Source organism: Amphibalanus amphitrite, unplaced genomic scaffold (assembly GCF_019059575.1).
Source record: "Amphibalanus amphitrite isolate SeventyFive unplaced genomic scaffold, NRLGWU_Aamphi_draft 002138F_arrow, whole genome shotgun sequence".
Taxonomy (NCBI): Eukaryota; Metazoa; Arthropoda; class Thecostraca; order Balanomorpha; family Balanidae; genus Amphibalanus; species Amphibalanus amphitrite.
The window spans coordinates 22,254-49,203 of NW_024883631.1; the positions used below are offsets into that span (position 1 = coordinate 22,254).

At 45.2% G+C, this 26,950-nt stretch overlaps 1 protein-coding gene across 3 annotated transcripts; it reads right to left on the reverse strand.

Annotated features, from left to right (window-relative positions):
• LOC122376436 lies at positions 1-25,190 on the reverse strand. 3 transcript variants are annotated; one of them, XM_043356303.1, is made up of 3 exons: positions 25,168-25,190; positions 24,995-25,019; positions 1-2,785 (listed from the first exon to the last, which is right to left on the reverse strand). In XM_043356303.1, exon 3 carries the CDS (start codon positions 2,582-2,584, stop codon positions 116-118), a length of 2,469 nt encoding a protein of 822 aa, XP_043212238.1. In that variant the 5' UTR covers positions 2,585-2,785; positions 24,995-25,019; positions 25,168-25,190; the 3' UTR covers positions 1-115. The 3 variants fall into 3 exon arrangements, with proteins under 3 accessions (XP_043212238.1, XP_043212239.1, XP_043212240.1); XM_043356304.1 differs by lacking the exon at positions 25,168-25,190 and having other exon boundaries at positions 24,995-25,115; XM_043356305.1 differs by lacking the exons at positions 24,995-25,019; positions 25,168-25,190 and adding an exon at positions 24,942-24,991.
• Positions 25,191-26,950: the final 1,760 nt, after the last annotated feature.

Here is a 26,950-nt window from a genome sequence, read left to right on the forward strand (position 1 = left end):
AAAAACACTTGAGAAAAATAATATTAAAAACGTAACAGACGAGGGAATCAGGGCGTTCAAATCACTTGGTCACGCTTAGTGCTAGCACACACGATGATGACCACAGACAAGCGTCTCAGCGGAAGGTCGGTTTGCTGTCCGGTGGCCCGTCCTGCCGCCGCTTGTCGAGCACCCAGACACGCCGGATCTCCAGCAGCTGGTCGATGGGTGCCAGGTCGGCGTCGCGCTGCTCTAGGTAGGTCAGTAGCACGTCAATAGCCCACCTGGCAACCGTCTGTGTCACGTGCTCGGGCGGCCGCACGAACGAAGCGGCGCCGGCCGTGCTCTCGGAGGCGCACAGATCGTCGGCGGCCAGAAGCGTCTCCACCGTCACCAACTCGGCAGCGGGTATCGGCAGCCGCGACAGCTCTTCACGCAACAGCCGCATGCCGGCCAGGTTCATCTGGCCGGCGTCTGGCAGAGTGCGGCTGCCACCCGGTTGCGGATGCTCCACAGCCTGCTCGCCTAGCATGTACGTGGCGCCGTTCTGAGAAAGACCGAACGGGGAGAGCTGGCTCACAGTGGTGTCCAAGGTGCCAACCACGGGCAGCTGATGGACACCCGCCACAAACTGCTGCGCCGGCGGCTGCGACGGCGGGGGTATGGGCGGCCGATACCCCTGATCCGGCAGCTGGTCATGCTCCGGCTGCTGATGGTCTTGCTGCTCGTGCTCAGCTTGCTGATGGTGATAAGCGGGATGCCGCTGGCCAGGATGCTCTCCCGCTAGCGGCACGTGCAAGTACGACTGCACCGGGTGACCCGGCAACGGAGGCATCACCTGCTGCTGCTGCTGCCGCTGCTGCGGGTGGGGCGGCTTACCCCCGGCAGTCGTCGAGACTGGCGCACCGTCCCCGGCAGTGTGAGTGGCGGCCAGACGATACTCGGGCACCACGCCGGCCGCCCGCCACGCGCCCACAATGGCCTCGTTGGGCAGCTGCCGCCAGCTCTCGCGGATCAAGTAGATGGCGTCGCGCAGGTCGGGCACAGCTGTGTTCGCCTGAGGGCAACCCTCGCTCAGCAAGTGCTGCACCTGTAAACGCCGGTACGCGATCTTGAAGGCCGCCCGTAGACCGTGGTCGAACGGGTTGCGTGCTCCGATAGTGTCCAGCAGCCGCAGCCGCACATTGCTCAGTTTGTAGGTGCGCTCAACATTACAGCTGGTGGCACCGACCAGCAACAGGATGGTGCGCTGCTCCTGGCGCATCGCCCCGTCCAGTGCGTACAGCCACTCGGAGAAGATGGCATTGGTGAGCACACCATGCGCACCGTATCGATACAGTGCCAGTTTGTCGACGAAAAATTTGTTGCTAAAGCCGCATGTGACAGTGTTGCCAATGACGAGCGGCGCCAGCCGCCGACATCCTGTTAGGTTGGTGCACAGGCACACGGACACAGCGTCAGCCTCGCCGGAGGCCATCAGCGACTGACGCAGCATCAGCCGGTAACACAGCCGAAACTCACCCAGGCAAAAGATATCTGTTGGCACGGTCGTCTCTAAGTCCCGGTCCATCTGCCGGCGCTTCAATACCACGAAACGCTTAGTCGCCGCGTCTGTCTTGGATTTCTGCGCCGTGACACGAAAGTTGTAGCGCATCTGAAACTTTTGCAGCCAGCCCTTGCTGTAGGTGAACGTCTCAGGGATTCCAATGGCACGGCCGATTTCCTTGGCCCGCGCGAACAGCTGCTCTCGCGCCACGTATACGCCAGCGGCACGTTGGTCCATGTACCACCCATAAAGGCACTGCTCCATCTGCTCATGCCTCCCCGTCCGTGTCCGTTTGCTCTTTGCCTTCTGTTCGGATATGGAGAGCCATCTGGCCTTGTTCCCGATGGTGGCTGCGATAGTGGACCTGCCCACAACCACGCCCCACTCCTCACGAAAAAAGTCGACCAGCTGTTTGGCAGTAGCCGTAGGATGCTCGTTATGGTACATGCAGATTCGATGTTTCTGCTCCACAGTGAGGTCGGTGCGGTTTCGCTTTCGCCTGGACGTCCACTGCTGCCGATGGTGGTCGCCGTCGGCCGGCTGCCGAGGAGCGGCCATCGACTGCACACGCTGCGCTCTGCGCTGACGTCTGCTGTGTCCTGTGCCCCGCCGGGGCGACGTGGAGCTGCCAGCCCCGCTGCCTGTCGCAGGGCCGGCCGACGGGACAGAATACGGCCAGCTTCCAGACTGGTCGCCAACGTGGGCTGGCGAAGACGGCGGCACTGTATCCGGTACTGTGAGTTCCCGACTCATAACGCCGTTCTCTGAATTCAAGCACGCGTGGAGCAGAGCGGTGGAGCGCACGGGGACCGAGCTCAATGGCATTGGCGAAATCGTTCCCGAAGTGATAGCTAGAGGCGAAAGCGGATGGCAGCTAGCTGTGAGCTGGGTGAAGGTGCCGGAGGAGCTGGCCAGCGGCTCTCTGTGCACTGCGCACTGCCCGGTTGCCCCCTGATCGAGCGTGCCAGGCAGGTGGCTACGCAGGGCCACCGATGCGCAGAGAGTTACTGCCTCCGCCGGGGCCTCCTTTGACGCGTGCACGGGTGTCGGTACCTCCATAGTGCATCAAAAGCGCGTTGCACGACTATTCCAATGGGTATCGTGCATCAGCTGCAGCGTGATCTTACCATATTCATTTAACTGTTCGTAACAATCGAACTATAGCTCAATTAGTAGAAAACTGATCTTCCTGTGCACCAGGCCATCTTCAGCTAGCAAACTTGCCATAACAAAAAAAAACTTGCTGAGAGTAGAGTATAACTGCAACAAAGGAAAAGTTAACATTAATTTCAAGTAGGTACAAATTTACGCCCCCTCCCTTCCCTTCCCTCAGAACGAACTTTCAGTACATTTCCCAGCAGTTGCTAGACATTTACTACGCTTCCATGACACAAGTTTTTTTCGTGTTTACTGTTTATTGTTCACTGGTCTGTGTTCAGGGTCCAACTTCGACAACACATTGCCGGCAAGATCACCAGCCATCTACATAATCCATATGGGCACATACAACAGTCATCATCATGAACATGCACAGTCAGGTCAGTTCCAACTCCAAAGAGGAACCCCTCGGAATCCTGCCCCGCCCCGCTAACTAAACACATCCTTGTTCTCGCTGGGGCGATGCCGCAGGCCGCCGGCCGGGCCCACGACCCGTCACCCTGATAGGGTGGCGAGCCGCGCGCCCGGCCGACCCTCTATAGGGCCGGCCTCCGGTTAGCCGGGTTGGGTTAAGGGCGGGCAGGGCACGTTATACCAAAGGGGCATCTACTTGAAGTAAACGAGTGTGTTTCTTTGTAATGTGTGTGTTTCTTTGTGATGTGTGTGTTTCTTTGTGATGTGTGCGTGTGTGTGTGCGTGTGCGTGTGCGTGTGCGTGTGCGTGTGCGTGTGCGTGTGCGTGTGCGTGTGCGTGTGCGTGTGCGTGTGCGTGTGCGTGTGCGTGTGCGTGTGCGTGTGCGTGTGCGTGTGCGTGTGCGTGTGCGTGCGTGTGTGTGTGTGTGTGTGTGTGTGTGTGTGTGTGTGTGTGTGTGTGTGTGTGTGTGTGTGTGTGTGTGTGTGTGTGTGTGTGTGTGTGTGTAGGTGTGTGTGTGTGTGTGTGTGTGTGTGTGTGTGTGTGTGTGTGTGTGTGTGTGTGTGTGTGTGTGTGTGTGTGTGTGTGTGTGTGTGTGTGTGTGTGTGTGTAGGTGTGTGTGTGTAGGTGTGTGTGTGTGTGTGTGTAGGTGTGTGTGCGTGTGTGTGTGCGAGTGTGCGAGTGTGCGAGTGTGCGAGTGTGCGAGTGTGCGAGTGTGCGAGTGTGCGAGTGTGCGTGCGTGCGTGCGTGCGTGCGCGCGCGCTACAATTCTCATGCCATTTGTACTTTCTTCCAGTGCTAAATCAATTACCGGGGTTACATGAGCAAGTAAATGCGTATCAGGAACGGATTTCCCTATTCGCTCACCATTGTAGTCCGTTTGTAATGCGTATTAACTCTGCTCATGTAACCCCGGGCAATGTCACGCATCCACTTTCTACTCCAGTTAGCTTGAGAGTTGAGTCTTTATATTTTTTTGTAATGACTTAATAAACTCACGATGCCCCATCTTTGATATTTTGCTCTTTCTCGCCAATAAAGCTATCTTGTATGGGATAAGAGGTAATTTAATTGATGACGAACTGCTAAGTTACGTATTTCGGAAGGTAGCCACTAACTAATGACTGATAACATAAAAATGTCATTCTCACTCCGTATCTTCGCGCTAGTTGTTCTCTCGTTAAAAGTGCTCCCGATTCTACATAGATCTATTAAGTCATGAATGAACCTCAGTCCTTTACCGTCCCATTTAGTAACTTTGTCATATGTTAACTAAGTATAGTTAGAACACCATATCCAGTCAGACAACATCCGCTCGGGGTTCACTTGATGCATTTCCATGAAATCTCCCCACGATCTTGCAACCTCAGCACAAAACCGATTGGGGATAAGTTTACTCTCTTTATTCACCTTTTTGCAGCCGTACCTTTCAACAAGCTCTACATTAGGAAACTCTTTTTTATCCATCCTGCCCAGCTATTATTTGACCAATACAGTCTTTGGATCCAACTTACCTTCATACTCTTGATAAAAGACCTATCATGTTCAGCCCATCGTGATGATAACCTTGAATCATTTTCGTTCGCTTGACGAGGTCGTTTCGATCATTCCATAAGAATGTATACCCGAGGGATTGTATGTGTTTAACCGTCTTGTGAGATGGATTTGGCAGCGCCATTAAAATACGTACCAATTTTGACAAAAGTAGCGATTTTATAACCGTTATCTTTCCAAAAACCGATAGATTTCTTCTCTTCCATTGTGCTATTTCTTTCTCAATTGCCAGCAAGATAGCTGGTATGTTCCTATCGGTTAATTCAACATTTTTGTCATTCAAAGTAATTCCCAACATTCTAAGCTCTTCAACGCAACTAATTCCGGAGAGGTTCGCTATCCTCGCATATCCGCCAATGGGCAAACATTTTGTTTTACTGATATTTGTGCGCAGTCCGGAAAAGGAGGAAAAAGTCTCCATCTCTTCGAGAGCGCCCCGTGATGAAGTGTCACTTGCATCAAGGAACATAATAACATCATCCGCGTACTGAGAAATTTTGATTTCAAAATCATGTATCCTCACTCCGCGTACTTTCTCAGATTGCACGATCATATTTGTAAGAGGCTCCATTGCAAGATTGAACAAATAACCTGATGCCGGGTCACCCTGTCTGATTCCCTGATGCAAATTAATTCTATCCCCCAGGAAGCCACCTAACATGATTCGTGAAAAGTTTGCATCATTCAGGTAAACAAGCTGTATCAGCTTCTTGAAATTAGGTCCAAAGTTGTATTGATCTAATGCTTTACGTAAGAAATCCCAGGAAACGCTTTCGGACACGGCTCCAATGTCTGCTGCGAGGAAGAAGCCAGGTTTGTTGGTTCTGTTTAAAGGGACCCTCCCTCCTTCAAAAAAAGTTTATGAATTAGCATGAAAGTGATGTCGCTCGGTTCAGAAAGAGCGAAAACGAATATCTACCAAATTTCACCGAAAAATATTCACCGGTTTTCAAGATATTAGACTTTTACTTTTGTTTACTTTTTGGGATCTCCGCTGTTCCTAGCGACTTTATTTGGAAGCAATAGTTTGGCAGCTGAAAGTGCGGCACTTGTTGCGCGCAAAGCAGCATATACCACCGCGTGCTACAAAACGTTTTAGTCAAACATTTAAAAATCGTTAGATATCTGCGCTGACGTCACACATTCAGAGGGGTATTCCTATGCATTAGCCCCTCTGAATCAAAATGCTGCAATTTTGAAATTCAATATTTCCGATTTAGGGGAGAGTGGGGCTATGCGTTACACTTTTTGGTCTTCTGCACTTAGTGACGAAGCTATGCAATGAAATTGCACCAAATTTGGTCACATGCTAGCTGAATCAATTTGGAAAGCACATGCAAACTTTCATTTCTTTACGACTATTCACTTTTATGTGAAATTCAGAAAACCAAAGCAAGATTTTTGGGGTTAATTGGAAAATTGTGGGGCAACTTGATACACGATATGGGGTAACATGTTACACTTCTTTTTTCGAAGTTTCTTCATCATTATAAATGTCATTGGCCGTCCTATCGGAACCGATCGTAAGCCTCCCTAATGGATAATACTAAACATGCTTTCCTTTCTCATTGAAAGGCAAGAACAATAAAGCATAAACCATTACTGTACGCCACACGCATGAAAAGGCTCATAAAACACGGCTCAATCTCTGATTTGCCTTTATTGCGACGCCAAGGGCACCATGCATTGCCATACTGACCGGAGTTTGATTTTCTGCACGAAATTTACGCCCAGGTGAAATGGAGCACGCTATAAGCAGTCTTGGGTAGCCATCTTTAAACATGCCCCGGCCCTGCGGCGGCCGACTTTCACAAGACTGAACTCAAATGTTTGTTTACATGAAGAGGCTAGTGCGTTTTACTTGGTGATCTTACAAAAGAAATCATCGCTTAATTTTGTGAACATACATGATCAACATTCTTACACAAATAACCTTGACGAAAAACGATCCAAAGTGTTGGCCAGCAAAAAATACTTTTGCTGTCACAACTTACCCCAGTGCGCCTACAGGGCGACATGGCATTCCACCAGGTCTGATCCTGCAGTGATATGTTCGTATGTTCGTAACCTTTCTGCTAGCGTAAATATTGGCGCCATATCAAGAGTATTTTTAAAGATATTTCCTTTGTAACAACTTACCCCTGTAACAGATAGCCCCACTCTCCCCTAAGGCATTTCTCGATGTTGTGAGTGCCGAAACCGGTAATTGTGAGTCAGGGACCCCATTTTGGCTATCTCAACTCAAATCTAATGTTAAGGTGGGAGGGTCCCTTTAAAAAATCAATAACATCATATACCTACACCAGGATATATAGTGGTTTCTGAACCTGGCCGGAACAGGCCCCCTGTCAAGATGAAGATCCTAACAAGAAACCCTGATTCCTGATCAATCAATCCTACACTGAGCACATGAGCCAGCTGTTCTTTAAAAGGGATTGAATATGATGAAAAGTGTGACTATTATCGGGGTTACATGAGCACAGTAAATACGTATTTAGCCGCTAATTCGAATTAGGAACGCATTACCGACTCATGTAGCCACCTGCTAGTACGAATCGGCGATCCGATCCGCGGTTACATGAGCAAAGCAAATACCTACGTATCACGATCGGATTCGCCGTTAATGCGAATCAGGAGCGTGCTACCGACTCATGTATCCACCTGCTAATACGAATCGGCGGTCCGAACAAAATCGTAAGGAAAGAGGCTTAGAAGCGAATAGGACCAAGATACGTATTACAGGAACTATTTCTTTCAAAAAAGAAACATCAAAATGCAAAATAATAGGTAGGGGAGAGCGGGGAGAGTTGTATCATGTCCAAGTTGTATCAGGGCGAATTGTGCCAAACTTATCCAACAGATTGCGCTCGTGACACGACCAGCCGACGAGGTTTTCCGGCCGCCATCTTTCCCTGTTCTGCCGTATGGCTGGGTGGACGCGTCTCGAGGTGAGAGCCGATTTCATGTTTTTTTAATGTCATTCTAAAAAAACAAGTTGCAAGAAAATGTGTGTTTTGGGCCGTAGATGTGCACGAGTTTGAAAGATCTCCGTAGCGGTGGTGAGTGTAGGTTCTAAGGCTGCGTGAGTGAAAATGGATTTCTCCAGCTGTCCGCTGTTTTTGAGCACGAGGATGTTTTTCCAAGATGGCGGCGAGGTACATGTTGTATCAGAGCCGGGTGGGCCGGTATATTGTAACATGTATGTATGGGTATGTTGCTTTTGATCGCGAAAGCTAAGCCCTGGCTCGCGTTTGTAGGTAGCTAGTCAATAGGTACTCGTTCCATTTCGGCACAATGTTTTGGCTTCTTTGCTCTTAACGGGCCACTTTTGCGTCTAGTCTGTTGATGTTTCGTTCGTTTCGATGTTTCGTTCGGATTGACCTAAGTTTGGTCTAATAAAAGTGAAGCCTTTGAGTATATACATTGTATTAGCCCCATTTAATGTTGTTGTTATGTTCAAAACCAGTAGCAAGCACACTCCCTGAAACACGGGTGGAGAATGTTTGAAAAAGTTACCCCGGCCGGCGACCGAAAGTCAGAAAGACGATGATGCTCAAATATTTGTCAACGGTTATCAACAAACCCCTATTCTGTGGCATAGAATAATGGATGTCTGCCGTTTGTACGTTTTTAGGGAAAACTGCTGCACGCAGGTGCGGAAGATTTCGTAATTGTAACAACAATTTTGCAGCACGCCTTAAAATTTCGGACGCATGTCACCTAGTGCTAGGTCAGGTCATCAGGTCAAATTTGCTGGATGATCGTGCTAAAAATGCCATCATACCCTTTGTAAAGCTTATTCCGTGGAAGTTGCAACCTTCCCACACAAAACAAAATGTCAAATTTGACCGTTCTGACCCTCTTATTTATTTGAGCTCGCGCCTGAAATATTATTCGCGACCGAGCCTTAAACGAGTAATCGAAATGTTTTGTTTGCAGTGTTTATAGAAGCTCCAAAATGAAAATAAAGTAAATTTTCAAGAACTTTCAAGGTAGATAAGAATAATGAGAGACGCATTTATAGATGGCAGCTTTTTTTCGTATGGAGACAGCTTTTAGGATTTACAAAAGTGGAAAAAGTTATCCCGGCCGCGCCGGGGTCGGCTGAAAGTTACCCCGGCCACGGCTGGGGTGGCCGGAGCAGGTTCTCCACCCATGCCCTGAAACGTGAAGTAGTGATACAAATTACCCCACCATGTGATACAACTCACCCAAGCCATGGGGCAAGTTGTATCAAAAACATTGTTGTATTCGGCAGACCGTAGAAGAAAAACTGGTAGAGGTAGCGGAAAAGTTACTTTGCACAAAAAAAGCAGAAGAATCAAGGAAGGAGATAGTATGGAAATAATGAGTTTATCACGGATAGTTACGAGGTTAGGGGTCTCGGAGTAAAAACTGATACAACCCACCCCACTCTCCCCTATTTTTTTCGTTTGCTTCTTTTGAAATAATAATTTAAAAAATATGTCGGTATTTTGTCAAGTTTTCAAAAATAAATATAGTGAAAACCAAAAAGAAAATATCTTTTCTTTTTCTTAAAAAAATAGTTGAAACATTTTTCTGACAGCACTACAGACGAATCAAGAGAGGCAAGTGCTCAATGAGTCAAAGCAAGACAACTTTATGTTTAACTTTTTTTTGTTAAGTTAATTGAGAATGTTTTGAGCAGATTAAATGCAAAAAAGACATAAGATGTTAAGTTTTTAATTCAGTCACCTCTATTGCTACGGAAGTGCGCCACATTTGTATGCTATTCCGTTTGTAATGCGCATCGGGCCGAGAGCCAAACTAGATCCGTTTGACGTCACTGATACGAATTTGCTCATGTAGTCGGTGCACTGAATGCGTTCTTGGGGAGATGATGCGAATTAGCGTAGTGCGTATTTGGAACGGATCGATCATGTAACCGAGGCACACGATTCGGGCCGTATTTCACAAGAACTATCCTTTGCTGACTGGAAGCGTCAAAATGCAAAATACTAAGCATTTTTTATTGGCTGCCTCGTAGAAAATAGCAAAATAAAATGTTGGTATTTTGGTTTAGTCTTTGCATGTGAAATAAAATGAATGAAATATTTTGATAGATAATTTTTTCTGACCACCCTGCTGCCGCTGCATGGCGAATCAGTGCCCACTGACTTAAAACAAGAAAACTTTGTTTTCATTTTTTGATTTCATGTTAATTTTAAATGTTTTTGAGCCTATCAAATGATATAAGTATTTAAAATTTAGTTCAGTCGTCCCGGTAAATGCCGCAACTGCGCCATGACTGTACGCTAATCCTATTCCGTTTGTGATACGAATTACCGGCCGTCGAGGAGTCAGCCCGGGTGAGCCAAACAAGATCCGTTTGACGTAGATAAAACGAATTAGTCTCATGTAACCGGTGCCAAGTCCACGCAAAAAAGCATTAAGTCCACTTTATCCCATAGCGCAATATTTACCTAGGCCCATTCTCGACCAAATATACAAAGTATACATAAGACCCCATTTCGACTAAGTTGTGACACAATATACGACGGACATATTACCGTACATGACGCGACAAGACTCGAGACGCTACAAAATAGAGCAGCACGACTGACGACAGGAGCACTTTTTAGCACATCTACCGACAAACTCCGACAAGAACTAGGCTGGGACAAATTAACCATACGACGACAAATACATAGACTTGTACTTTACCACCAACTGAGTGTACCAGATTCGAAATTGCCTGAATACATTAAAGAAATGATACCTCAAACGCGACAACGAGCTACGAACAGAACACTCAGAAACGCACGCACTCATACACATGAAAGACCACGCACCACTGCCTATCAACGGTCATTTCTATTGAAAACAAACAAACAGTACAATCAGTTTCCCGACACTGTCAAAAAATTATCACCCAGTAAATTTAAAAAACACGTAGAAAAACATTTGGGGCTGCCACGACCACCAGAATTCTACACCTTAGGACCTAAAAGAGGCAACACTTTACATACACGACTGAGGAACGACATGTCACAACTCAATTCACATCTCTTTAAAATACAACACATGGAATCACCTACTTGTGCTTGTGGGTCCAGCACAGAGAGTGTTCGCCATTTCATTTTCTCATGCCCATTATACACAAATCAAAGGAACACACTTCTTTACGAACTAACTAATACTCTCCATTATGACATACGTCAATTCCCAATAAGTACCCAGCTGGACACATTACTTCACGGCACAAACCTGAACAGCGGTGAGCGTCTGCCGGTGGCTCGATCCTTCCAAACGTTCCTTATGAACTCACGTCGTTTCGATTCCTGATCCTGTCCTTATACAATTACATACTTTGGGCGCGGTGCTCGGGGAGGGGTGCGCGGCGGCTGCGGGGCCGGTCGGTACCTTAGTACGATGGTCGCGGGGTTCGACGTGGCGGCGGTGACAGCAGTGATCACCAATTGCTGGATGTTCTGTTCTGTTCTATTTCTTTAGTTGAGAGTTGGTACCCCGAATTAAGCACTTCGTGCTTTTGTGCCAATTCTCAGATATTTCTCATGATGGTTTTGTGCATCGAAGTAATAAACGGAGTGATGATGATGATGATAAGTTTGTGGGGAGCTGATGCGCATTAGCGTAGTGCGTATTTGGAACGGATCGCTCATGTAACCCCGGTAATTGTATTGAGAAGTGCAAGAGGATACTTGATACCTGCCATGCAATGTTTCAATATCAATATGTAATATGTAATGATGCATGCCATTATGAATGATAAAATACATCATTGACAAACGAGTGAATATTGTCCAGAGTCCATGTGATTACTTCAGGAACTGGGCCCAGTTCAATCTTAGATTATCCCGCGCCCCAGTGGCGGTCTCAGCCAACTTCGCCCTAGTGGGGGGGGGGGGGGCATATGTTACCACCCACCTCTAACTAAAAAACTAAGAGGGCTAGAAAGACCCGGTAAAAAGCAGTCGATAGCTCTTAATGCGTACGTTTGAAAGTATTTCGGTCATTTTTCACCTTAGAGCAATATTGGGGTCACCAGAGGTCATCATAGGTCAAAATTTGCCAATTGTCATTATATTTTTCAGAAAACATGCCGCTATCTCAGGAACTATGGTAGCTAGAAAAACGCATGGAAGAGCAGACGATAGCTTTTGAACTCTTCTTTTGAAAAGGTCATTATCAATATTGACCTCAGGTCAACGGTTTAGCCTCCAGAGGGCAAAAACTACAAAAATAGCTGTTTTTACGAAAAGTGTTTTTCGACTATAACTTTCGACTACAAAAAGCCACGACATTTCTATTGCCAGAATCGTGTTCCCCTCGCCGAGACGCGTCGAATGAACTATAATTTGACCTCAGGTCAAGGTCATGACCTTACCGGAAAAGGTCATGTTGCATATCAGTCGATGCGTCTCAACAAGACAAACACAATGAGACCATCCCCAGCGTTTTATCTCTTTCCAATCGCGAGTTATTGGCAAAAAACTGTTTGTAGCCTCAAGTGACCTCGGATGACCTGTCTAGAGGCTATCAGCAAAAATGGCACCTTGGTCATCACGAGTGGACTAAATCATTGTGATTCTAAAATATTTGGACTGTTCCGATGCGTAGACACGGATCTAGAGGCATTTTCATTTTTCTCCATTGACTTGTAATGGGAAGGTCACGCCACTGACCTGACCTTAGGTCACGGGTATAAAAAATCCGAGATATACAAATTGTAGGCGCACATAAGAGCATGCAATCCACCAAGTTTAAAACCTTTCTGACAAACACTGCAGGCTGGACATAATTGCAAACTTTTATTAGGCTTGGTCAGTTAACTTGACCTGGTGACCTGACCTGGCATGACCTGGGGTCAAAAATTTCACACATTGTCCAAAATTGATGTACCAAAAGCTACCCCAAGCGGCGCGGCGCTATGCGCCGCGGTTTTTTTTATTTACACGCAAAAAACGCGACAGGGTGGTAACATATGCCACCCCCACTGGGGCGAAGGTTATGACATCTGACACTAGTTTTTGAAGCATTGCAAATTCTGTCGGCTCCCTCGTGTTTTAAACGCACTCTTACTCAAACACTCTTCTTACGACATATTTAATGATTCTAAGGCCACTTCACTCCGTCTTTTTATCACGATTTTTAGGCTAGACTGCCTTTATTTTTAGTGTTTCTATTTTTGATTGTTCACATTTTAGAGCTTACCCGGATTTTCCTTTATTTTAGACAGTAAGGGAGAGTTACCACTACGCGCCCGCTTAACCCTCGCCCTGGCAGGGCATTTTTCATAACACGGCCTGGCAGGGGGGGTCGATGCGACCCCCCTCGCGATTGGCTCCAATGGCACCTAGAAACACCAAATTTGGTAGGTAGGTGGGCCCCCTGGAGTTCTCGCCCCTGTGCAAATTTGGTTGCTCTAGGTCAATATTTAGGGGGGTTTTGGGGGGCATAAATGTAAAAATTTCGCTTAAAACAGGTCAAAAGTTTTTCGCTTATAACTTTTGATCTAATTAAGATAGAGCAAAAAGAAAAGCACCAGTGAACTCAGCACGTCAAGAGGCGTCGCATGATATACATTTAAGCTTGCTTAAGTGTACTTAAAAGTTTTTCTTAAATTTTAAGTAAACTTAAATTAATAAATTAAGTTCAAACTAACCAAATTGCATCATATTGCATATCATTCGATTCGGCTGATCACCAGGAACGCAATACCATTTTTTAAGCTCTAGCGTCATTGTCTGCCAAGTTATTGGCAAAAACGTCATTTGACCTCAGTTGACCTCATTTGACCTGACCCATGGATAAATACACCAAAAAAAAGAAGCATCAAGTGACCTGCTGTTAGGTACTGTGGTTTCAAAGCACAAAAGTGATAGAACGAAGCGAATATCTCCAGTATTTTCGGAATTAAGTATTTTCCCATAGACTTAACATTACGACGTAATGACCTCTAGCTGACCTCAGGTCAGTGGCCTCAAAAAACCCGAACTATATATTATACAACTCGGTGAACTTAGCGTATCCTGAAAGTTTGAAGGAAATCAGTCCAAAACTGTGAGTTGGACAGATGCAAAAAGAAAATTGAAATTTGACCATGACCTTGTACCGGTTTTTCTGACCTGGTGACCTGACCCAAGTTCACCCGGACCTGAAATTTCCAGGTCATATGTAAAAAGGTTGCCTCATAGGCTGTGCCAAATTTGGCGGCGCTGCGCGCCGCCGTTTTTACGCTATCTTCGAAAACCTTAGGGGGGTCGCATCGACCCCCCTGCCAAGGCGAGGGTTAAGCAGAAACTCAACCTGTGATTAAGCAATGTGTCTGGTTAATGCGGTCTCTGCTTAATACCGATTGATGAACATTCTTCTAGTTAAATCTACCTCCACTCTTATAATTAAAGTACATTTTATTGGAACACATTACGGTTTTCCTAACCCATGCAAAAGGCACATTTAGGCACAGCATGCCCTAATTGCGCCATGTGAAATAATGCATTTAAAAAACATGCAAAGTTAGCCCTTTTACTGGCAAGGGCGATAACGTTCCCCTGAATATCCTTATTGGTGAGTACGGGCCCCTCAGACCTTCTGAGGTCAAACTTCGGCTTCTAACGCCAATTATTGAAAGACCACTTTTTATAACAATATACGATAACATTGAAAGCCTCGATCTCTTGACATAGCCCTAAATGCGCCCATGCCATGGCGCATTTTGTATGGGCGCAATTCCGAATGTGTCATATGGCAGCAAAATATTGATAATGCTGCACAACAGGCATTTACCGTCTTGTTTTTTGTCTCTCCATACCAAGCACATATACTATAATACTACTAAAATCACTTTTTAACCACCCTTCCTCACGAACAGCAGTAACAGTTCAAGTAAGCAGGCTCAGGATAAGAAAACACGGTATTAGTATATATTAGGTCCGAGTGGACAGTTGTGACGCTGTTGATACAAATATGTAACAGCAAAAAAAAAAAATTAGGCTTTAGGTTAGGTTAGGTTGTAGGTTTGTAGGTTTTAGGTTTTAGGTTGTAGGTTTGTAGGTTAGGTTAGGTTAGGTTGTAGGTTTGTAGGTTGTAGGTTGTAGGTAAATAGGTAAGGTTAGGTCAGGTTTGATTATGTTTTCTTTTATTTCCAAGACATATAAGCATCATTTTTGGATTCAGGATGTCAAATAATGTAAGAATATGAAAACTTTATCTTTTAACAGTCACTCGGACAGCGGACTCAATGTATACTTTTACCAGAAAACACTACCTATACATTTTACAAAAAACACTCAAAGTACACAGCTTGCAAACTCACGCTGGTAGTGGTAGGTCGCAAAACATTGTTTTGATAATTGTTATCAATAAATTATTTTCTAAACACCAATCTACCTATTAGGTTCACAGAAACTGACGAGGGCGCAATTCAGTAGGCGGAACTATGGTCAAGCGTACCCATTTTCGGGAACGCATTTTCGTTCCCATGTTTGGGAACGATAAACCCAAATATGGGAACGCCATGTAGGCATTATTTAAAACAAGAAAAAGAACCGTTAAATGACGTCCAAAAAATATAAAACGATCGTGAACCGCCTGATATTTGGTCTCAATATTGTTGGGAAAGAGTTTGATATTGTAAGGCCCATCGTAGTTTCAAATCGTTCCCCTATTTCTAAAGCAGTCCATCATCCGGGCCGCGAGCCCAAATTTGGGAACGCTCTCGTACACTGGCGCTGCAAGCGTTCCTTATTATGGGAACGGCGTACCCAAAATTGGGAACGATTTCACCGACGCCTTTCAGGGGCTCTTTTCATTAACAAACATCACGTCCAACGCCGCAAATTATTGTTAACGCAACAATTATCAGATGACCTTTCCGGCAAGACCGTCGCATGTTTCGCCCGGTCTTCTGCGCTTTTATTCCCGTCGATCTCGCAGCGGGTACGCCCCCCTCTGCAGGATTATGTAATTCACAACGCTCAGCGATGCTCAACAAGGTCTTCCACAAGGCCCTAAATACAAGGTTGCACGGACTTATTTCTACTAAACCTATCAGAACATAGTTTCACGGTTGATTATTTAAATAATTATTCAATCAAAGTTTCTTTATTATTATCTCGTTATCATTTGTAAGCAATTTTATAAATGAACATTCAATTTGCTTGCCTTTTACTAGCAAAATACCTTTTCTAGTATTGGGTCAACATAGTGGTGTAGCAGTAGGAACCACATCTGGCAAAACCCCAATACCTACATACAGCAGAAAAGCAGCCACCAGGTGTCGCTACAGTCGCAGCACAGATGTCGCGCGCGTCGCCAATCGCCAAACTACCGATTTCCATAAGGATGCATATGTACGGATATGTAACGGAAAGTCGCCCTTAAGGATTACGCTTACATCCTTTGCTTATCAGGTCGATGGTTGGAAATTGGGAGGGTCTCGGCTATTTTCGACCACGGATATGCCTTTATCACATGATGAGGAACATGCTGATAAGCGTTTTGTGTGTCATAACAGCACAAAAGTATTTTTAATCATTTTTCAAAAATAGCCGTTCTGCCGTATCTTTCAGTGCAAGGTGCCGTCGGTCATCCCCGACGTGACGTCACGCCGGGGATTTCCAGATTTTCCTACTAGACTTCGACGCCCCCTGGTCTTCCATACCTATATCCACCGTCCGCGCCGAGGGTGGAGACATGTCAAGCACCTGTCTGTTTATCACCGATAGTTGACGAGCACAAGGAAGTAGGAAGCACAAGCACAAGGAAGGAACCCCCTACCCAAAAATGGGAACGCTGAATATGTTACACCCTCAAAATATATTTTTATTTTTTTTTTATATATTTTTAGCTATATTTATCGTAATATTTACCTACTGTTTACTCTGCATTGTTTGCCCGTATGTCATTGTTTATCATGTATAGTGTTAGTTTGACTTCGCCTGTCAGTGGGGGTCCGCCCTGTTGGTGATCACTTGAATAAATAAATAAATAAAATACCTAGTCCCAATGACAATCTAGTTTTTTCCTTTCTTAAAGGGGCTATCCCACCTTCTAAAATGTTGTTAAAACCAGTTAAATTGTGCCCGACTTTATAGATTGGATGACCAGGAACACGGTTCTGGCATTTATTTTTCATTAAACATCTTAGGCAATTATTATACTTGACCTCAAAATGTAAAAAACGCTTCATTTTCCTTAAAATTGCATGTTAAATGTAGTATAACCCATGTTTTCACCATTCCGTCATTTCAAAAAATCATTAAAAATATCATTCGACGGTCAATTTCCTTGTTCAACGGTCAGATTAAAGATAATTTTATAGAGACTAAAACGCAGTTCACACATGACCGTCAGTCTGTCGGTGTCGGGCCCGTCACCGTCGACCTGACGGCCTGCAGCCCGTCAAACGAGAGTTGGGATTTGGTAGCTCCCATTGGCTGCGATATATTGTGACAGAAATGGCGCACCATTTTCGAGATGGACGCAGATGGGGGAAGGGGATGGGGGAGGGTAGAGGCCGAGAAGTTAAAAATATTCTTTGAATTACAGAAATAAAATACCACGCTTTTACATTTTTATGTCAAATAATGCTGCAATTTTATTTTAATGAAAGACACATCGGTTCGCTAACTTAAATCAGAGAGCGAATCTCAAGATATCGTGCCGTAATAAACACTTCAATCTAAACAAATGGATAGAAAATGATATAAAATATCTTTAAAATGCATTTAAGCTTCATGCTGCATGATTACGTTCCTTTTCCTCTTCCTCCAATGTATGTATGTATGTATGTATGTAATCCAACACGCAGACATTCAAACCGACGGGCCCGTCACCGTCAAAAGTTGAACATTGCTGAACTTTCCAAAGCGACGACCGTCAGGTCCGGCGCCGGCGCAGTCAGCTGTTGCCGGCCGTCAAACGCTGCCGGTTCACACATGCCCGTCGACCTGACGGCCGTCGCTCCGTCGGTTTCGGCCGTTTTGACGGTGTCGGGCCCGTCACCGGCAGACCTTACGGGCAAGTGTGAACTGCGTTTTAGTACATACTTAAATTAGCGTGCACTTTTTTGAGACGTGATGCACTAATGAATTTTAGTGGGCGAACGGCCGAAAAATTACCTTCCGTTCTCATAAATGGGAACGCCCGTTCCCATATTTGGGAACTCCGTTCCCAAAAATGGGAACGTTCCTATATTTGGGTACTCATGACCATAGTTCCACCTACTGAATTACGAGACCGAGCGCAGATTGGGCACTCTCCCCTATAGGCTATTGTCATGTATTGTTTACATAGACACATCAACATGTGTGAGTAGGGGTGAATGAGGACCACCTTAAATGGGTGTTGCCTGTGTGGCTTATTTTTAATACAATACAATACAATACAATACAAATTCCAGTCAAAAACGGCCATGAACACAAAAAAGTAAAAACACATGCTTGTCTGCACATGGCCTAGCACAAAAGCTTTAAAGGGACTATCCCACCTTCTAAAATGTTGTTAAAACCAGTTAAATTGTGTCCGACTTTATAGATTGGATGACCAGGAACACGGTTCTGGCATTTATTTTTCATTAAACATCTTAGGCTTCCCATATTCCAAACACCTTCCTAAACCAAAGTTTTGGAAAATTCCCATATTCCAAAACCTTCCTAAACCAAAGTTTAGGAGGGGGCATGGGCAACAACAAACTAAAATGTATGTATACAAACATTGATGGACTGAATGCTGTGAAAGGAGCAGAACTGAATGTAGTTTTACAGCAGCAAGACCCAGATGTAAAGTTCATTACTGAAACAAAATTAACACCTGATTATGTTGTTTCCCAGTATGTTGACTGTACTGCTTACAACCTATTCAGGAAAGACAGAGTCTCAGGTCCGGGAGGCGGTGTATTGATCATGGTTAACCTTCGCCCCAGTGGGGGGGGGGCATATGTTACCACCCTGTCGCGTTTTTTGCGTGTGAATAAAAAACCGCGGCGCGTAGCGCCGCGCCGCTTGGGGTAGCTTTTGGTACATCGATTTTGGACAATGTGTGAAATTTTTGACCCCAGGTCATGTCAGGTCAGGTCACCAGGTCAAGTTAACTGACCAAGCCTAAAAAAGTTTGCAATCATGTCCAGCCTGCAGTGTTTGTCAGAAAGGTTTCAAACTTGGTGGATTGCATGCTGTTATGGGCGCCTACAATTTGTATATCTCGGATTTTTTATATCCGTGACCTAAGGTCAGGTCAGTGGCGAAACCTTTCCATTACAAGTCAATGGAGAAAAATGAAAATGCCTCTAGATCCGTGTGTGCGCATCGGAACAGTCCAAATATTTCTGAATCACAATGATTTAGTCCACTCGTGATGACCAAGGTGTCATTTTTGCTGATAGCCTCTAGACAGCTCATCCGAGGTCACTTGAGGCTACAAACAGTTTTTTGCCAATAACTCGCGATTGGAAAGAGATAGAACGCTGGGGTTGGTCTCATTGTGTTTGCCTTGTTGAGACGCATCGACTGATATGCAACATGACCTTTTCCGGTAAGGTCATGACCTTGACCTGAGGTCAAGTTTTCAACTTGACCTTTCAAGGTCGAATTATAGTTCATTCGACGCGTCTCGGCGAGAGGAACACGATTCTGGCAATAGAAATGTCGTGGCTTTTTGTAGTCGAAAGTTATTGTCGAAAAACACTTTTCGTAAAAACAGCTATTTTTGGACTTTTTGCCCTCTGGAGGCCAAACCGTTGACCCGAGGTCAATATTGATAATGACCTTTTCAAAAGAAGAGTTCAAAAGCTATCGATTGCTCTTTCCTGCGTTATTCTAGCTACCATAGTTCCTGAGATAGCGGCATGTTTTCTGAAAAATATAATGACAATTGGCAAATTTTGACCTTTGATGACCTCTGGTGACCCCAATATTGCTCTAAGGTGAAAAATGACTTAAATACTTTCAAACGTACGTATTGAGAGCTATCGACTGCTTTTTACCGCGTCTTTCTAGCCCTCTTAGTTTTTGAGTTAGAGGTAGGTGGTAACATATGCCCCCCCCCCCCCTCACTAGGGCGAAGTTGGCTGAGACCGCCACTGGGGCGCGGGTTAAGAATGGTTGGCCCGCTACTGAATTGTTTGCTGAGTCCTGGAGCAAGATTGAGGCTGTGGTTTGCCAGCTCAGGGTTGGAAAGAAGCTGGTCAATGCTGTATGCATATACAGACCGCCTGGTAGCCCATGCGCCTATAATACAATGGTACGGGAGACAATAGAAATAATCAGTGCCAAGAGACATGAACAAACAATTACATGTGGGGACTTCAACTTCAGAGAAATAGGGTTTGTTCCCGTCGCTCCTCTAACCTCCTCCAAGCTCCTCTAACCTCCTCTCGTTTCAAAAAATCGTTCCCGTCGCTCCTCCAAGCTCCTCCAAGCTCATCTTGATTTCACATCTCACCACCACTATTTGCCTCCTCCCTCATCCCAAACGAAAGTTGTTTTTTTTGGAGGAGGCTCTTGCGTAGCCATATTTGGCGCACGTAATACAAATGTGAATTGTTTATAAATGAGATTTGAGGGAAGTGGAAATGATTTCAGTGATTGATGACGATTGGATATCTTTAAATAGTAATGTTTGATATTAAATAGACTGGATAAGAGCAGAAGTAACTGGAGGTGAGAACAGCGAACAAGCTAAATTTTTTGACATGTGTGAAAGCTGCTACCTAACACAACACGTGAAAAACTTCACTAGATCAAGAGGTGATGATGAACCATCAACACTGGATCTGGTGCTGACAAAAGATGTAATGGAAGTTGAAGATGTGCGGGTTTGTTCCCGTCGCTCCTCTAACCTCCTCCAAGCTCCTCTAACCTCCTCTCGTTTCAAAAAATCGTTCCCGTCGCTCCCAAGGCGTCGCTCCTCCAAGCTCCTCCAAGCTCATCTTGATTTCACATCTCACCACCACTATTTGCCTCCTCCCTCATCCCAAACGAAAGTTGGTTTTTTGGAGGAGGCTCTTGCGTAGACATATTTGGCGCACGTAATACAAATGTGAGTTGTTTATAAGCTCGGGGTTACATGAGCAGAGTTAATACGCATTACAAACGGACTACAATGGTGAGCGAATAGGAAAATCCGTTCCTGATACGTATTTACTTGCTCATGTAACCCCGGTATAAATGAGATTTGAGGGAAGTGGAAATGATTTTAGTGATTGATGACGATTGGATATCTTTAAATAGTAATGTTTGATATTAATCTGAGGTTATTTTATTAGAAACCGATTATTATCTCTTGATTTATGTTTGCGCGCCATAAATCGCCGACCGTTACAGCCCGCAAACAGCTGATTTCCTCGCGAAAATGTTCCCGTGGCTCCTCTGAAACGGCTCTCCTCCAAGCTCATCCAACCTCATCCGAGATTTTTTGGGAGGAGCGACGGGAACAGACCGTACAAGTCCCCAGTTGGCTCTAGTGACCATTGTGTGCTAACATAGTTTTCATGTTGAATGTTCTGAGAGGATTGCTCACAGTGAAAACAACCACCATAAGAGAAACTATCATAAGGGCTCATACAATGAAGCAATTAGAATGTTTGATGCCATCAACTGGGAGGAGGAGCTTCAAGATAAGGGTGTGGAAGAGGCATGGAGTACTTTTATGGAGCACTTTAACTGTGTTATGAATAAGACAATACCATTACATCCCCAGAAAACAAAGAGTAATCACAAGAAGTGGACCAACAAACCTTTAACCCGCGCCCCAGTGGCGGTCTCCGCCAACTTCGCCCTAGTGGGGGGGGGGGGGGGCATATGTTACCACCCACCTCTAACTCAAAAACTAAGAGGGCTATAAAGACGCGGTAAAAAGCAGTCGATAGCTCTTGATGCGTACGTTTGAAAGTATTTCGGTCATTTTTCATCTTAGAGCAATATTGGGGTCACCAGAGGTCATCAAAGGTCAAAATTTGCGAATTGTCATTATATTTTTCAGAAAACGTGCCATTATCTCAGGAACTATGATAGCTAGAAAAGCGCTGGGAAAAGCAATCGATAGCTTTTGAACTCTTCTTTTGATAAAGTCATCATCAAAAATGACCTCAGGTCAACGGTTTAGCCTCCAGAGGGCAAAAACTCCAAAAATAGCTGTTTTTAAGAAAAGTGTTTTTCGACAATAACTTTTGACTAAAAAACGCTAGATCATTTCTAATGCCAGAATCGTGTTCCTCTCGCCGAGACGCGTCGAATGAACTATAATTTGACCTTGAAAGGTCAACTTCAAAATTTGACCTCAGGTCAAGGTCATGACCTGACCGGAAAAGGTCATGTTGCATATCAGTCGATGCGTCTCGGCAAGACAAACACAATGAGGCCAACCCCAGCGTTCTATCTTTTTCCAATCGAGAGTTATTGGCAAAAAAAACTGTTTGTAGCCTCAAATGACCTCGGATGACCTTTCAAGAGGCTATCAGCAAAAAAGACACCTTGGTCTTCACGGGTGGTTCAAATCATTGTTATCCTGAAATATTTGGACTGTTCCTATGCGTACACACGGATCTAGAGGCATTTTCGTTTTTCTCCATTGACTTATAATGGAAAGGTCACGCCACTGACCTGACCTTAGGTCACGCATATAAAAAATCCGAGATATACAAATTGTAGGCACTCACAACATCATGTAATCCACCAAGTTTGAAACCTCTATGACAAACACTGCAGGCTGGACATGATTGCAAACTTTTTTTTAGGCTTGGTCAGTAAACTTGACCTAGTGACCTGACCTAACATGACCTGGGGTCGAAAATTTCACACATTGTCCAAAATTGATGTACCAAAAGCTACCCCAAGCGGCGCGGCAATACGCGCCGCGGTTTTTTATTTATACGAAAAAAACGCGACAGGGTGGTAACATATGCCCCCCCCCCCCCCCCCACTGGGGCGAAGGTTAATAGAGCAAATACACAAAAAAGAAGAAGCTTGGACCAGGTTCAGGAAAAACCGTAAGTCAAAACGGTTGAGGGAAATATACACCAAAATACGCAATGAAACCACCAAGATGGTGAGGGAGGCCAAACACAACTTTGAGCACAAACTAGCTCATGAGATCAAGTCTGATCCCAGAGCTTTCTTTGCATACGCCAGGAGCAAGACATCGCTCAAGGAAGAAGTTCTGGCGGTGACCAAGGAAGATGGGAGTTTAACAACATCATTAGAAGACACGTGTGATGTAATGAACCAGAAGTTCCAGGAAGTGTTTACCGATACAGAGGGAATAGCGCCACCAACAGTGACTCATTTTACTGGACCCAAACTCGAGACATGTGATATAGACTTGGAAGAGGTAGCTGCTGTGTTACAAGGACTTAAGACACCATCAGCACCAGGACCAGATGGTGTACATCCCATCATGCTCAAAGAGTGTGCACTCAGCCTTTCAAAGCCTCTACACTACATCTTTACCAAGTTATTAGAGTCTGGGGAGCTGCCAAGAGACTGGAAACAAGCAAACGTAACGCCCATTTTCAAGAAAGGAAAGCGGACTGATCCCTTGAACTACCGCCCAGTCAGTTTGACATCTGTCGCATGCATTGCAAGACTCTTGAGAAACTGATAAGAAAGAGGGTGGTTGAACACTTGGAGACAAACAATTTATTGAGCAAGTATCAGCATGGCTTCCGTTCAAAAATGTCTTGCCTCACACAGCTATTGGAGTACTTCTTTGACCTTGAAAATGCTCTGGATGAAGGAGAGAGTGTAGATGCCCTTTACCTGGACTGCCGCAAGGCCTTTGATACGGTTCCTCATGAGCATCTAATTGTCAAGATACAAGGAATGGGCATAGATGGTCTGGTAGCAAAATGGATCACCGGCTTTCTGAGAGGACGTGAGCAGAGGGTTGTGGTGAAGGGCTGCTGCTCGGGCCTCGGGGTGGAGAGCTGTCAGAAGCGGAGTACCCCAGGGTAGTGTTTTAGGACCGACCCTCTTTCTGATATATATAGATGACCTCATGAAGAATTTGGACTCTCCAGGGAAACTCTTTGCAGATGACGCAAAAATCTGCAGAAGGATTGGAGGCCCCAGAGATGGAGTCATTCTGCAAGAGGACATTTGCAAACTGGAAGTGTAGAGTCAAATATGGTTACTGGATTTCAACAAGGACAAATGCAAGGTGATGCATTTTGGTCCCAAGAATCCTGGCTATAACTACTCTCTGAGAGGAATGACTTTAATGGAGACTGACAAAGAAAAGGATCTGGGGGTGATTGTTACTCCTGATCTCAAAGCATCCGAGCAAGTGTCCAGGGCCGCGGCAGCAGCAAACTTCACGCTGGGAAGGATAAGAAAAACCTTTACATGTATGGACAAGGAAATGTTCCTGCCCATCTACAAGGCCCTTGTATGACCTCGAATGGAGCATGCCATTCAGGCGTGGTCACCTTACCTCCAGAAGGATATTAACAAGTTGGAGAAAGTTCAAAAAGGAGAGCCACAAAACTTATACCTGGACTAGCTGCCAAACCATACAAAGTCCGTCTGGCGGAACTGAACATGACAACTCTGGAAGAGAGGAGACAAAGAGGAGACATGATAGAAGTATTTAAATTGATACATGGATTTGATATGGTCAGTGCAGGAGAAGATTTCCTGAAACTTGAAACAGACGGCCACAGGGAAAGGACACGAGGGCACACTCTGAAACTCCGGAAGCCGAGGCATCGCACATTTAAACGTAATATGTTCTTTTCATCAAGAATTATTGAACGGTGGAATAAGTTGCCTGAAGAAGTTGTAACGAGCAAGAATGTTAACATTTTCAAGAACAAGTACGACAAACACATCAAGAAGACTACGGAGAGGCAGCATCCTATGAGCATCCTGCTCCCTTTGCCTCTTACAGATCTACTTGGTAAGCATCTACTTGGTAAGCACACAAACTTTCAAATATGTGACGTCACAGCCCAAAATTACCTCCTTCCCCAGGCCACATTACTGTCATAAAGCTGATTCTTTTTACTCTGTAGGCACCACAACAAAGTTCAGACCAAGTTTTAAGAGATTTTTCAACAAACAAACCCATTTAAATCAGAATGACTAAACGAGGTGACGTCACACTAACGGTCGCTCCATGTTGAAGATAGGGCCTTGTACAAGGCCCATTTTCAAATGAAGGGAACAAATTTCTTCAACACCAAGAGGCCGCGGGGGTTGCAACCTAGATAGATAGTGGTTTCTGAACCTCGCCGCAAACTTGGCTATCTCAACTCAAACCCCATGTTAAAGGTGGGATAGTCCCTTTAAGGGAGCGCCATATAGACAGTTACAGGTTTGTTGCATAATTTTCATGAATAAAAAGATGCTAAATGAGGGTACAGACCCAACAACTCACCGGCACCAGAGCTCTGTTCGCACCCCGTTTATTTATCAGCAGGCTGCGACCATGCTGCTGCTTCTTGGCTCCTCATTGGTCGAATTCAAGTGGTGTATTCGTTAGACCAATGAGAGGCCAAGCCGCGCCAGCAATAACTTCCTTATATGGGGAAAACCGACAGCACGCTGATATAAAAACGGCGAGCGAACAGGGCCCCTGACTGAGAACGAAAGAAAGTTACGCTCAAGATGTAACGGAAGTTAGCCCACATTCAGCCCACATTCGGCCCAGCCCAGATTGGGGCTGCCAAATCTAGGGAAAAATCTAGAAATATAGGGAAAAATCTAAAAACCGTTTTACGCCTAAACGGCTGGACGAAACTGAAAAATAAGACCACCATTTGAAAGATCTCTTCACCCCGGACCTAATGATATGGTTAAATACCGGATCAATTTAACCAAAAGCATGATTTAACAAGGATGAAAATTTTCGGTCAATGGGGCGGCCCCTACGATTTTCTTCAAAATCGGCATGGTGATACTACAGGCCGAGATGATCAATCTGGCTGAAGAAACCCCTATGGGCATTGAAATCTATGGGGTAAAAACGCCCTTGGAAAGTTTTACCCACGCATTTCTGGCAAGTGTATCGCACGCATCCCCCAAATATGGGTATCATATGAAAGCCCATGAAAACCCAAACAAAATGGTGGGGTAAAATTTACCCATTACCCCATCCAGGGTAAAGTTTACCCAAGTTGAAAATTTTCGGTCAATGGGGCGGCCCCTACGATTTTCTTCAAAATCGGCATGGTGATACTACAGGCCGAGATGATCAATCTGGCTGAAGAAACCCCTATGGGCATTGAAATCTATGGGGTAAAAACGCCCTTGGAAAGTTTTACCCACGCATTTCTGGCAAGTGTATCGCACGCATCCCCCCAATATGGGTATCATATGAAAGCCCATGAAAACCCAAACAAAATGGTTGGGTTAAATTTACCCATTACCCCATCCAGGGTAAAGTTTACCCAAGATGAAAATTTTCGGTCAATGGGGCGGCCCCTACGATTTTCTTCAAAATCGGCATGGTGATACTACAGGCCGAGATGATCAATCTGGCTGAAGAAACCCCTATGGGCATTGAAATCTATGGGGTAAAAACGCCCTTGGAAAGTTTTACCCACGCATTTCTGGCAAGTGTATCGCACGCATCCCCCCAATATGGGTATCATATGAAAGCCCATGAAAACCCAAACAAAATGGTGGGGTAAAATTTACCCATTACCCCATCCAGGGTAAAGTTTACCCAAGATGAAAATTTTCGGTCAATGGGGCGGCCCCTACGATTTTCTTCAAAATCGGCATGGTGATACTACAGGCCGGGATTCATCTTGGGTAAACTTTACCCTGGATGGGTAATGGGTAAATTTTACCCCACCATTTAGTTTGGGTTTTCATGGGCTTTCATATGATACCCATATTGGGGGGATGCGTGCGATACACTTGCCAGAAATGCGTGGGTAAAACTTTCCAAGGGCGTTTTTACCCCATAGATTTCAATGCCCATAGGGGTTTCTTCAGCCAGATTGATCATCTCGGCCTGTAGTATCACCATGCCGATTTTGAAGAAAATCGTAGGGGCCGCCCCATTGACCGAAAATTTTCATCTTGGGTAAACTTTACCCTGGATGGGGTAATAGGTAAATTTTACCCTACCATTTTGTTTGGGTTTTCATGGGCTTTCATATGATACCCATATTGGGGCGATACGTGCGATACACTTGCCAGAAATGCGTGGGTAAAACTTTCCAAGGGCGTTTTTACCCCATAGATTTCAATGCCCATAGGGGTTTCTTCAGCCAGATTGATCATCTCGGCCTGTAGTATCACCATGCCGATTTTGAAGAAAACCGTAGGGGCCGCCCCATTGACCGAAAATCTTCATCTTGGGTAAACTTTA